This window comes from Acomys minous (genome assembly GCF_964271855.1).
Source record: "Acomys minous genome assembly, chromosome: 3".
NCBI classification, from domain to species: Eukaryota; Metazoa; Chordata; class Mammalia; order Rodentia; family Muridae; genus Acomys; species Acomys minous.
The window spans coordinates 93,598,158-93,611,907 of record NC_140485.1 but is presented as its reverse complement, the minus strand read 5'-3'; the positions used below and the strand labels follow the sequence as shown (position 1 = coordinate 93,611,907).

Here is a 13,750-nt window from a genome sequence, read left to right as displayed (position 1 = left end):
GCCTTGTAGGGAGAGCTCACCAGGCTGAGCTGTGGCAGTGGGTGTGACAGTGGGTTTTACTACCCTGGACTCTGTGCTCCCACGCAGCCCAGCCATCCCCAAGGAGTTGATACGATCCTCACTTAGAGCCGAGAAGGCTGAGGGGCTTCCCCGCAAGGGTGAGGATGCTCAGGAATTGCAGGAGCCGGGGAAACCTAGGCCGGAATCAGCTCAATGCAGGTGCTCGGAATCCGAAGTGTAGTAGCAGTAAGCGTCTCTGGAGGATAAGGCATTAGAAACTGTGGCCTCGAGGTGCATGGTGCTACCTGCCTGTAACCCCATCTCTTGGGGGAGGCTGAGGCAGAAGAGTTGCTATGAGTCTGAGTCAAGCATGCACTGTATAGTGAGTAGGCCAGGCAGAGTAAGATGCTGCCTGCCCCTCCCCCCAAGTGAAATGGCTTAGCAGGTAAAGCAACTTGCGCAACACAGACAGACAGACACACACACATAAGAAAAACTGAAAATAAGAAATGTGGTCTCTTCTTTTTTGTTTGTTTGGTTTGGGGGAGGTTGTTGTTGGGTTTTTTGTTTTTGTTTGTTTGTTTGTTTGTTTCTGAGACAGGGATTCTCCGTGTAGCCTTGTCTGTGTTGGACTCACTTTGTAGACCAGGCTGGCCTTGAACTCAAAGCAGTCCGCCTGCCTCTGCCTCCTGAGTGCTAGGTTTAAAGGAGTGTGGTCTCTTCTATTATCCTGAGTCACTGAGTTTCCTGGACCTCTGACCCTTTGATTAATCATTAGAGTAATAAACCGGCATATATTTTTATTTGAGCTTCATACATTATACAGTATGTTGCCTAAAGTCTCACAAGGAAGTCAATAGAGTAGAAAATTAAAATACAGCACTGCAGCAATACTGCACTCCAGAGGCACACTAGAGGCAGAAGAGCAGCCAGCCCCAGCACCATCATGCAAGTGGCAGAGTGCCTTCTATCCAGGTGAAATCTGGGGAGCTTCCTGCGAGTGGAAAGAGCTCTGAAAGAGCAGATGATCCCCCTAGTACAAGAGCAAAGGGAGGGTGGGAGAAATGAAGCTGAGTGTGAGTGAGGCTGGAGAAAGGACCCTCAGTCTTCCTGAGGCCACTGGAGCTGCTGTGGCTGTGGAAGGCAGTGACGGATTTTAGACTAGACTGCCGTTGCATTTGTACATCTTCTTGGCAGTGTGGCATGGCGGATGGAGTGTGGGGATGCAGAGTGGTAAGGGAAGGCTCTCTAGGAGGTGAGAAAATAACCTCGCTGGGGGAAGGTGAGAATCCCAGGGTAGCACAGTAGAAAAGAAGAGCGAAGCTTAAGTCTGAGCGTTCCAACAGAGATGCATGGATGAAGGAGGACTCAGTGGCTGCATCAGAGGAAATGGCCACATTCAGGCCAGGCAGGGATGGCGCATGCCTATAATCCTAGCACTCAGGAGGTGGGGACAGGGAGGTGCGGAGGCAGATGTCTGATGTCCAGGACAGCCAGGGCTCCTAGAGCAACCCTGTCGCAAAATGTCCTCGTAGTTAGAGGCAGGGGAGACGTCCAGTACTCCCTGCGGTGACTCAGGCATCCTGGCTTAAGAGCATCTGCCTGGTGTCTGTCCCCAGTGCCAGAGGGAATACCCTAGAGGCTGCAGCCCCTATGTAACAAGCATCTTCCGTGATTCACTGACTGGGCCTTGCTACCTGGCCCCACCCAGTCTGTAAGGGTCTCAGAGTTCTGCCTCAGGTGAGCTAGCCTGGGACTGCCTGGTGCCTGCCTGAGGGGATGAGAAAACTATTGAATTGAGGCAAAGGAATGTAAGGCTAGACAATGAAGCCTTTTCCAGCTCTAAATCATAATCATTTTGTTTAGGTTTTAAAAAAGACTTTATGGTTAACTAGTTGTGTGGATGTGTGCAGTGGCCGGTGGAATCCACAGAACCTGGAGTTACCGGATGCTGCGAGCCACTGGGAACTGAGCTCCGGCTCCTCTCCTTTTTTTTTTTTTTTTTTTGTCCGTTGGTTTGTTTTTGGAATAGAAATCTGGCCATGTAGTCCTGGCTGGCTTCTAGCTCACTGAAATCCACTTGCCTCTGCCTTCCAAGTGCTGAGGTTAATGGTGAGTGTGGCCCCTCCGGAGTCCTTGGTCCTTTACAATCACAGAGAGGTTGAAAGTCAGTTTGCTGGTTAGTGAGCGTTCATTTCATTCTTTACAAAAATGCTTTGTTCCGTTCTTCCCTTGTAAAATGTTTTGGTTTTAAATAAGTCATAGTCAGATTTAATAATACATGTTTTTCTTGACTTTTCATTTTTACTATTGTGTCAACATGAGGTGTTTTTAAATTCTTTTTTAAGTTTGAATGAAGATGTTAGTGGAGGCTTCCCCGCATAAATTTTAGGCTGCTGAATTCCAAATGCCAGCCATGTCACTGCTTGGCCTTCATTCCTGCCTTCCCAGCTGCCACTTTCAGGAGATCAGGAGGTGGGTGTGGGAGGAGACGGAATTGGGCTGATAGGAGCCTATTGTGCTGCTCTGGAGCACAGTCATGTAGCCTCCAGGAGGGGATGGTGCCTGGAGATCACCTGGGAAGGTGGCCTCCTTCCTCAAGAGAGCAGAAATACCGGATTTGCATGTTTCCTGTCCTTTTTCCAACACGAACCCACCCCCACCCCCCAGTTAAATTGTGGTCCTCACCCTACAACCAAAACCTGACTTATTGTGCATTTATTTCTTAACAGTTGCGAGAAACAATCAAAGCTGGCAGAGGTGTGACTTCAGCTATTGACCTGTGTCGTTACCATGGAAACAAGGCCCTGGAGGCCCTGGAGAGCTTCCCTCCCTCAGAGGCCAGATCGGCTTTAGAAAACATTGTGTTTGCTGTGACCAGATTTTCATGACACCAAATTTAAAAGACACTATTGTTCTACAGCTGAAAACCCCGGAGAATGAGGTGGACAGGCAAGCCTTTGTGATGAAGTAACTAATGTGTTAATGACTTTAAAAATATATGTATTTTCCCCCAGTCCTTTATCTCACTGCTTAATGAATCTGTCTTTTGGAACCACTACAAACAAAATGAGAAGGAAGAAAGGTCACACAATTTTCACTTGTCACGCCAGAGCACACTTGAGGCCGCAGCAACAGAAATAATTAATGAGACTCGCTCCCGTGACCTCAGCAAATGGACAGGAAATAAGTCCTTATTGATTGGACCAAGCCCGGGATGGCGCCAGGGCGGTGGCTGTGGTTTTCCTTCTAAAGATGATAGTGCAAGGTGGAAGCTGCAGGTGTCAAGACAAACACTGGACGCCAGCCAGGGGAGACACATCAACCCTGTGACCACTCTGCCGGAGTAGAGACTATATCCATATGCTGCTTGCTGTCCTGAAATCACGTCTCTGTGTGTATAATGTGAGAGGCTTGTGCTCGCGGTTTTATCTGATTTTGGAGAGGTAGAGGAAATGTTAAGAAGTTGCCAAATACTTGAAGTTGAATATTAAAGTGTTATCAAGTGTTGATTCAATTGTGTAAGATATTGTCCAGTTTTCTTTTCTTAAACATCTGGTTTAGGACATATTTCAAGCCAGGTGTGATGGTGCACACCTTTAACACCAGCTCTTGGGGGGCAGAGGCAGGCAAATCCCAGAGTTGGAAACCAGCCTAGTCTTCAGAGCGAGTTTCAGGACTGCCCAAGCTACCCAGAGAAACCCTGTCTCAAAAACAAACAAAAAAGATACAATTCAGAGGCATTTTCATTTCAAGTGCAGCGTATCCTTGCACGACACTTTGGTTTGGGGGGCTACCCCTGGTTTCCTCAGCTTTCAGCAATGTCACCTGTGGTCCTGGGACTTCATCGGTGAGACTTAACCTCAGAGCATCAGCTTCTGGTCCTGAGCCATAGACACTGAATCTCAGAGAACACAGTCACGCGGGCCTGCAGTCAGACGCTGCTGTCTCTTGGTGTGGCTCACGGGCGGTTCCTGTGGTTTGCATGAGTGCAATCTGAGAGTGCCGTTGACATGAAGGCTGGCTTCACGGAAGTGAGCTCGATTGAGGCGCAGCTACCTTTCTTCCTCTGTGCTGTAATTACAGCCCTATCTGGAGACAGCCAACGCCATGAGCGGATCTTATTACCTACTTCACTCCTTCACGAGGAGGGGAAGTTAGTTCAGTTGAGCTCCTGCTCCCAGAAGTCTCCTCCAGACCCAGTGTGTGGCATGCACTGAGGAGAAAACGGAAGCCCGCAGAGGCTACGGTGTTCTGAGTGGGCTCCGTGACGAGGGACCCGTTTACACTACCACAGTCCCAGAGATTGCCCAGGGAACATTGCATGCCTCGGTTTAAGATGTATCTCCTCAGCGAACCTGGCTTAATGAGTAACCACAGCTACAACGCTGCAGCTCTGAGCATGCTTTAATCATTAACTTCCCCGAGGAGGAGTCCGGATGTACGGCTGGGTGGCTGTGCGAGGCAAGGAGCCCGCACCATACTCACATCTACTTCACTATGTGGGAGGCTGAGGCAGCCTGGCTGCGCTACCTCGTGAGTTCAAAGGCTAGCGTGAACTAAACAGACCCTGGCTGAAGACAAACCAAGTTTACTGTTTCTGATCGGACTAGTTAAAGTGTTACGTAAGCTCCAGAGAGGAGGAGGGGAGGGAAGCCTCGAGAGCCTGTGACGGGATACAGGAGCTACACGCTGAGCTTCCGGCGCAGCCGCCTCAGGTGACCTAATCTGTTCTGTCTGCCTTACAGAACAAGGTCCTGGATTCTTGGCTCTTACCTCCGGCCTTTCTGCTTTCTTTGGGACCTTTCCCACCTCTCTGGTACCAGCAGCTTCTGTGACCGCTATTCTGTCCCCTCCTTTAAAAGGGGAAGAGAGAGAGCGAGTCTCATGTGTCACAGACTAGGTAGCAGAAGATGGCTTTGCACTAGTCCCTGGCTCCATCTCCCAAGCGCCATGTATATGGCAGTGGGACCCACCTGTCTCCCAGGATCGACCCCCGCCCCCAGCCCCCATCTCTACCCTACAGCACTGAGCTTACAGCTGCATGCGTGAACATAGCCAGCTACTTGCAGGAGTCCGTTTTATGTTTAATAATAGAAAATGATAAGATAATAAGATACCAGAGGTCAGATATTAGGTTAGATGAGGTTTATTAGATGAGCATGGGGCGAGAAGGGGGGAAGGGGTACACCAGAGAGAGACAGAGACAGAGGAAGAGAGAAAGGGGGGAAGGGAGTAAGAAGAAGAGGCAGAGGGAGAGAGATGAGGTGCTTTTATACAGCCCTGGGCAGGGCCACGACCCCGTGGCAGGTAGGCAATGACATCACAGGCAGGCCGACTGTAGCGAATCCAGGAATGTGAACGCGGGTCCTCACGCTCGTAAGAACACAACGCCTGTGCCTGCTGAGCCCCCCTTCCAGCTCCACACCCTGTTCCTGAATCTTTGCTTTCCTTTTTACTGACTATGCATGCTCACTTCCCCTTGTGCCCAAAAATCCTTCTATTTCTTTGTCTCCCTCCATTTTTTTCCCTCCCAGATTTAAGAAAAACCTTCTTGCTGGGCATGGTGACGCATGCCTATAATCCCAGCACTCGGGAGGCAGAGGCAGGTGGATCGCTGTGAGTTCAAGGCCAGCCTGGTCTACAAAGCGGGTCCAGGACAGCTAAGGCTACCCAGAGAAACCCTGTCTTGAAAAACCAAAAAAGAAAAAAAAGAAAAACCTTCTTGCTGCATGTGGCCGCCCACGCCTTTAATTTCAGCACTCTGGAAGCAGAGGCAAGTGAGTGAATCCCTGTTGCTTACAGGCCAGCCTGGTCTACACAGTGAGTTCCGGGCCAGTCAGTATTACACCGTTAGACCATCTCCAACAAACAGACAAAGCCCAGAAAGCCCTACAGTCTCTTGTTCACTCTCTCTGTTCTAACACTGATAAATATGCCTCCACGCAACATATTTGTTATAAGCAGATTTATTGTAGAAGGGAGACGTGGGGAAATGGGTGTGGCCGGGGGAGGGGGAGGGACAGCGAAAGAAGCCGAGGAAGTGACAGAGGAGGGAGGGGTGGGGGGCAGGTGGGTTATAGCCCACGCAAATGGCTCGAGTGATGACATAGACCATCTGAGAGCCCTGAGGGCAGGCCCGTTGAATTGCGTGCACACCCATGAGAACATTTACGGCGCAAGCATATCAGGTCCCTGCCTGCACCACTCTTTTGAAATGGCTTCAAGATCACAGACAGATCCTCACAGCAGATGCCGGAAGTCCACCCTCACTGGCCTGAGCCATTTCATGCAGCCAGCCCCTGAGCTCTTGTGACCAACACTACCTCTCCTCTGGACTGTCCTTCCTCTTAGGTCCTCCACCCCAAGAGATGCCTTTCCTAGACTTTTGTTTTGTTTGTTTTTCAAAACAGGGTTTCTCTGGGTAGCCTTGGCTATCCTGGACTAACTTTGTAGACCAGGCTGGCCTCGAACTCACAGCGATCCGCCTGCCTCTGCCTCCCGAGTGCTGGGATTAAAGGCATGCGCCACCACTCCCGGCTTTTTTAGACATTTTTATTGAACTTCTCCAGAAACTGCAAAGCAGTTTCCTGCCTCATTATGTTTCTTGCTTTCTTTAGTGGTTTTGGAATCAAATACAGGGCCTTGCTCATGCTAAGGAGTGCTCGGCCAGGGAGTACAGAAGCCCTTGGCCCTAAATCTCTTTTATGTTATGCTTTTTGTTTGCATTTGGCTTCCATTTTGTTTTGGTTTTTGGCTTTCCGAGACAGGGTCTCTCTGTGTAGCCTTGGCTGTCCTGGACTCGATTTGTAAACCAGGGTGGCTTCGAACTCACAGCGACCTGCCTGCCTCTGCCTCCCGAGTGCTGGGATTAAAGGCGTGTGCCACCTTGCCCAGCTTGATTTCCTTTTTTAAGACAGGGTCTCATATAGCCCAGGCTAGCTTCAATTTTTTTTTTTCGAGACAGGGTTTCTCTGTGTAGCCTTGGCTGTCCTGGACTCGCTTTGTAGACCAGGCTGGCCTCGAACTTACAGTGATCCGCCTGCCTCTGTCTCCCGAGTACCAGGATGGCAGGTGGGTGACCCATATGGCTTATGAGGTACTGGGGACCAAACCTCAGGACTTTGTACATGCTGGAAGAGTACTTGACCAGATGAGTACATCTCCAGCCCTAAATCTTCCTTTAAACTCTTCAATATAGGAATGGAGAAAGGGAAGCGAGTATTAAGGATTTAATACCCAGAACCCACACGGCAATTCATGGTGGTCTGTAACTACAGTCGCAGGGAAACCAGTGCTCGTCACCATGGGCACCAAACAGGCAGGTCATGCACAGACATCTCTACAGCCGAAACACTCATAGGGAAAACAAGATAAAATATTCTCCAATTTTAAAGTGTTGGTTCTGGGGCCAAGAGGATGGCTCATCAGATAAAGTCACTTGTGCTCAAGGCAGGAAACCCAAATCCAATCCCAGAGCCATGCAAAAGAAAAATGAAGGGCCAGGCAGTGGTGCACGCCTTTAAACCCAGCACTCGGGAGGCAGAGGCAGGTGGATGTCTAAGTTTGAGGCCATCCCGGTCTACATCATGAGTTGCAGGACAGCCAAGGCTACACAGAGAAACCCTGTCTTGGAAAACAAACAAAAAACAAAAGGGAAGAACCAACTCTACATGGTTGTCTTCTGACTTCCACACACGTGAGCATGTGTGCACAGGTGCACACACACACGCAATAAAGTATTACAAAAGAAATGTTTGTTTGAGGGCTGGAGACACAGGTAAGTGGTAAAGGGCTTACCTAGCATGTGTAAGGCAGGCTAGGCTCAGAGCCCAGAAGAGCAATATGGTGGTTTGAATGAGAATGCTCCTATAGGCTCACAGCTGTTTGAGAAGGAGGAAGTGAATCACTGGGGGTGGGCTTGAGGTTTCCATTTCATTCCTGGTGTGCTTGGGCGCTCTCTCTCTCTCTCTCTCTCTCTCTCTCTCTCTCTCTCTCTCTCTCTCTCTCTCTCTCCCCCTCCATCCCTCCCTCCATCCCTTCCTCCAACCATGCCTTTACTCTACCATCATTGGAATATAACCTCAGAAACCATAAAGCCCCAAATCACTTTTGTTGGTTGCCTTGGTTGTGGTGGTTTAATCACAGCAATAGAAAAGAAAACCAGGGGCTGGAGAGATGGCTCAGCGGTTAAGAGCACCACCTGCTCTTCCAGAGGTCCTGAGTTCAATTCCCAGAAACCACAGGGTGGCTCCCAAGCATCTATAATGAGTTTTGGTGCCCTCTTCTGACCTTCAGATGTACATGCAGGCAGAAACTGTCTATGTAATAAATAAATAAATCTTTTTTTTTTTTTTTTTTTTTTTGGTTTTTCAAGACAGGGTCTCTGTGTTAGCCTTGGCTGTCCTGGACTCACTTTGTAGACCAGGCTGGCCTCGAACTCACAGCGATCTGCCTGCCTCTGCCTCCCAAGTGCTGAGATTAAAGGCGTGTGCCACCACGCCCAGCTTAAATAAATAAATCTTAAAAAAAAAAAAGTAAATAGGACAAAGTGTCAACTCCATATTGGTTAGATGATAATGAGCCATGTTCATGAGGTGGCTCAGTGGGTCTTTACCTATTTACTTGCCTAGCATGCACAAAGCCCTGGGTTTACTTCAAAGCACTGGGTGTGGCACCACACACTAGTAATCACATCTCTTGGAAGACAGAGGCCAGACCCAAATTTCAGGTGATCCTACGCTACATGAAACCCTGTCTCAGAACTGACAAACACAACCAAATGGGGCTATGCTGAAGTTAATCAACATTTCACCAAACATTTGTTTGTTTACTCATGTAAGTCAGGCTGGCTTCTCACCCTGGCTGTCCTAAACTATCTCTGTAGACCAGGCTGGCCTCAAACTGAGAGATCTGCCTGTCTCTGTCTCCTAAGTGCTGGAATTAGGGGTGTGCACCAGGGCTGGAGAGATGGCTCAGAGGTTAAGAGCACTGTCTGTTTTTTTCCAGAGGTCCTGAGTTCAATTCCCAGGAAGCACATAGTGGCTCACAACCATATGGTGAGATCCGGTGCTCTATTCTGGCCTACAGGCACACATGTAGGAGGAACACTGTATAAATAATAATAGATAAACAAATCCTTTTTTTTAAAAGACTAAAAGAAGAAAAAAAGGGTGTGCACTACCACATCTGACTTCTTTAACAAGTCTAGGCAAATAAACAATTTAAAGACATTCTGGACAATGGGGAAGATAGAAGGTGTCATTCATTGCTAGGTGTGGATTAACCGCACAGTGCTGACTAGTAATCACAACACCTGGAATCAGTACCCAGCACTAAAAGGGTAAAGGGTGGAGCTGGAGACACAGCCCCAGAGGTTTAGAGCCCTGGCTAACTGCTAGTACCAAGGACCCAGGTTCAGTTCCCAGCACCCGTGTGGTAGATCACACAGCTGTCTGTAACTCCAGTTCCAGAGAATCTGACTCCACTTCTGACTTCCATGGGCACGAGGCATGTACATAGCACTCTTATATACACTCAAGCAAACACTCACACACAAAATAAAAATAAAAATTAAATGGTGGCCAGGCGTGGTGGCACACTCCTGTAATCTCAGCACTGGGGAGGCAAAGGCAGACAGATCTCGGTGAGTTTGAGGCCAGCCTGGTCTACAAAGCAAGTCCAGGACAGCCAAGGCTATTACAGAGAAACGCTGCTTCTCCAAAACAAAAAACAAAAACAAAACAAAACAAAAATGATGACGTGACCCAGTAGATCAATTCCCAGAACCAAGTAAAACCATGCCTGGTAGCTGGTCCTATGATTCCAATATACCAGAGAGAGGAGCCAGAGGATCTGAAATTCAGTATAGCCCTTAGCTACATGGCAAGTTTGAGGACAGCCTGGGCTATTTGTGAGCCTGTCTCAAAAGCAGACAAGAAAAGAATCACAATCATTACCCTAAAATAACCAGCTGCCATTTTGATTCTCTCTGGTTGTTCTTCTTCCCTTTGGATTTTAGGAGGGTGTTTTGTTGATTTTGGGGTGGGGGGGTTCATTTTTATTGATGTTATGGTTTGGTTTTTGGTTTTGTTTTTGTTTTTTGAGATAGGGTTTCTCCGTGTCATCCTGGCTGCCCTGGAACTCGATTTGTAGACCAGGCTAGCCTCGAACTCACAGCTATCCAGTTGCCTCTGCCTCCAGAGTGCTGAGATTAAAGGTGTGCATCACCACACCCGGCTTTGTATTTTGGTTTTTTTAGACAAGGTGTTGCCCCATTGCCCAACCTGGCCTCAAACTCACGTTTATCAGTTCTCTTGCCAAGCCCAGGGTTACAGGCTACGCTATCAGTCTGGCTCCTTCCTGCTTATTTGTCATGAACCTGTTTCTTTGCATGGTTGTAATTATAGTCCAGATTCAACCCTGGGTCCTGCTGGCTCTAAATACATTTTTCCGCTATGCTGCAGTCCTCACGGCTGTTACTAATGAGCGGTTTAAATGCTAAATGAGGCATCTACGCTTCCATTCCTACTTGGTTTCTCTGGTGTAGATAGGCGTGTTAAAATGAGTTGACTTTCTAAATCTTCTGCTTGGAAAAATAGTGACCTTGCAGGTTCTCCATCTTAACAAGTCCAGACTGGAAAGGCCAGGCGCTGTGTGTGCGACACCTGTATCCCTGGCACCAGGCATGGCAGGGGGCTCCTGAGTTCAAGGCCAGTCTGGACTACAGAGTGAGTTCCAGGCTTTCCTGAGGTACATGGCTAGACTTTGCCTCAAGACACAGCATGAGGAAGTAGGGAGATGGCCCAGCAGCTAAGAACACTTGCTGTTCTTACAGAGGACCCAGGTTCAGCTAAAGCACCCACTTTGCAGCTCACAGCCATTCCTAACTCCAGTTCCAAGGGTTTCAACACCACCTCACGTCTGGGATCACCACATGCATGTGGTACAAGTATGCACGCAGGCTAGAACACTCATGCACACAAAATAATACAGTCTGGAAACAAAACAGTGAAAAGACATAGCTGGGGGAAGAGGGTTCAGTCAGTTACAGGGCTTGCTGAGTAAAGACCTGAGCCTGGGTCCCCAGCACTGAGAGAAGAGCCCTGGGGGGATGGGAGCCAGAAGGAATGTGTGTTCCAGATTCACTGAGAGACTGTATCAAAAAATGAGGAAGACACCCATTGTCAACCTCTGGCCTCTGCAGATGTGCAACACAAACATACAACACACGCTACACAACGCGACTTTCACTTGTAATTGCTGCACTTCCTGATAGAATAAGACAGAAAGGTCACCCTTCGGGTCAAGGCCAACCTGGACTACAGAGTAAGGTCTCTAAACAGAAGAGCATGGCACAGATTGTCTTAAAACTGTTTAAACATGCCAGGCTGGTGGTGCATGCCTTTAATCCCAGCACTCAGGAGGCAGAGGCAGAGGCAGGTGGATCTCTGTGAGTTTGAGGTCAGCCCGGTCTACAAAGTGAATCCAGGACAGCCAAGGTGACACAGAGAAACCCTGTCTCAAAAAAACCAAAGAGAGGAGAGAGAGGGAGGAGAGGGAGAAGGAGAGGGAGAGGGGGAGGGGGAGAGAGAGAGAGAGAGAGAGAGAGAGAGAGAGAGAGAGAGAGAGAGAGAGAGAGATGGACGGAGTCAAAAGCCAGCTTTGGGTACATATAGACCCTGTCTCAAGTAAATAAACCTTTTTGGTTTGCTATAGCAAACTGAGTGAGGTTGTAGTCTTTAGGAAAATATTTATTTGGCTCAAAATTCCTTCTGGTAGGCAGAAATTCCGAACATAATGGCACTGAAATCTGGCGAAGGGCCCCGTCTAACTTCATGGAACAGAATGTGTGTGTGTGTGTGTGTGTGTGTGTGTGTGTGTGTGTGTGTGTGTGTGTGTAAGAAATCACATGGTGAGAGGAGAAAGACAGTGAGCTGAGAAAGCTGGCTCGATTTCATATCACCTCACCAAAAAGGATAATCCTCTCCTAGGAAATCTGACCATGTCAGTGACCTGCCCACTCCTAAAGAATGTACGAATGCCTTCCTGTGATGTCACCGACTTTGGCCCACCTCTTAAAGACCCACCCACCGCTCATCAACATATTTGAGACCCAGTTTCTACAACATGGATTTTCTGGGGGATAAACTATATCCAAACAAGCCGGGCATGCTTGGGAGGCAGAGGCAGGCAGATCACTGTGAGTCCAGGAAAGCCAAGATAACACAGAGAAACTCTGTCTCAAAAGACCAAAACAAAGGGCTGGAGAGATGGCCGAGAGGTTAAAAGTGCCACCTGCTCTTCCAAAGGTCCTGAGTTCCAACTCCCAGAAACCACATGGCGGCTCACAACCATCTATAATATAATCTGATGCCCTCTTCTGGTGTGCAGGCATACATGCAGAAACAACACTGTATACATCATAATAAATAAATCTTTTTTTAAAAAAAGAGAAAGGAAAAAACAAACAAACAAACAAACGAAACAAAAAACTATATCCAAACTACAGCAAACATTCTCAAAGAATTAAGCTGGACATTTGATGTCTGCTGCCTGGATTGACTGCCTCCTTGCTGTTCATGCGCCTGCTCGGTTTCCAGGCATTTGCCTCTTGCCCACACACCCCCATTACACAGAGACTTAGCTTGTGTCTGGAGAACACACTACTTACTTGTGGGTTCCCACTGCTGCTTGTTTCTGCTTTCCCCTCTCCCCCCTCCCCTCCCACATTAGGAATCCTCTCACTGCATTGTGCACATGCCATAGTGCACACATGGCGGTCAAAAGACAACTCAACATGTGGGTCCAGAGATCACACTCAGGCCACCAGGTCGGCAAGTGCCTTTACCCACTTAGCCATCTTGTCCTTTTCTATGACACAGGATCTCACATTGTTCAGACTAGCCTCCTACTTAATATGTAAAAAAGAGTAAATGTGAATCCTGACCCTCCTGCCTTCACTTCCCAAGAGTTGAGATCACACAAGAGACACCACATTTGGATTTTTCTTTTTTATTTACTTTTTATTCTTTCTAAACATCTTTAGTGAAGTATAAACTATGTAATAATAATAAAAATGCTTATAAGTTTCATGTTTCATATATTATTTGTTTACAGGTCAATGATTATATGGTTCTATTGATATATAAGTAATAATATCAAAATATGTATAGCTAGACTTAGTGGTCCATGCCTTAGGTCCCAGCATAGGGAGTTAGAGGCAGGAAGAATTCTCTGAGTTCAAGGTCAAACCAGTCAGGCAGGGCTACATAATATGACCCTCTCAAAACAAAACCATCTACCTGTGTGTGTGTGTGTGTGTGTGTGTGTGTGTGTGTGTTTGTGTGTGTGGTTTGGTTTGTTGTGTTTTTGAGACAGTCTACTAATAAACATCAGGGTGTCCTCAAACTCACTAGTCAAGGATAATCTTTTTTTTTTTTTAATGTGTAGGTGATGCTTCAGAGACCAGAGAGGGTAGAGCAAGAGTCACAAGTGGTTGTGGGCAAACAAAGGAAGGAAGGAAGGGAAGAAAGAAGCAAGCCAGAACTCTAGCAGCAGAGACAGATCTCCTGAGTTCAAGGCCATCCTAGTCTACATAGTGACTTCCAGGCAGCGAAAAGCTACATAGTCAGCTGGGCGTGGTGGCGCACGCCTTTAATCCCAGGACTCGGGAGGCAGATGCAAGTTCGAGGCCAGCCTGGTCTACAAAGCGAGTCCAGGACACCCAAGGCTACACAGAGAGACCCTG

General features: G+C 48.0%; 1 protein-coding gene across 1 annotated transcript in view; it reads left to right on the top strand.

The window, feature by feature from the left end:
* Positions 1-13,750, top strand: part of PDSS2 (decaprenyl diphosphate synthase subunit 2) — a 263,281-nt gene that overhangs the window by 239,914 nt on the left and 9,617 nt on the right. The window contains exon 8 of the mRNA XM_084774454.1: positions 2,733-4,718. Coding sequence (XP_084630580.1) covers positions 2,733-2,891 — 159 coding nt within the window. The 3' untranslated portion in view covers positions 2,892-4,718. The remainder of the gene's footprint in view (positions 1-2,732; positions 4,719-13,750) is intronic.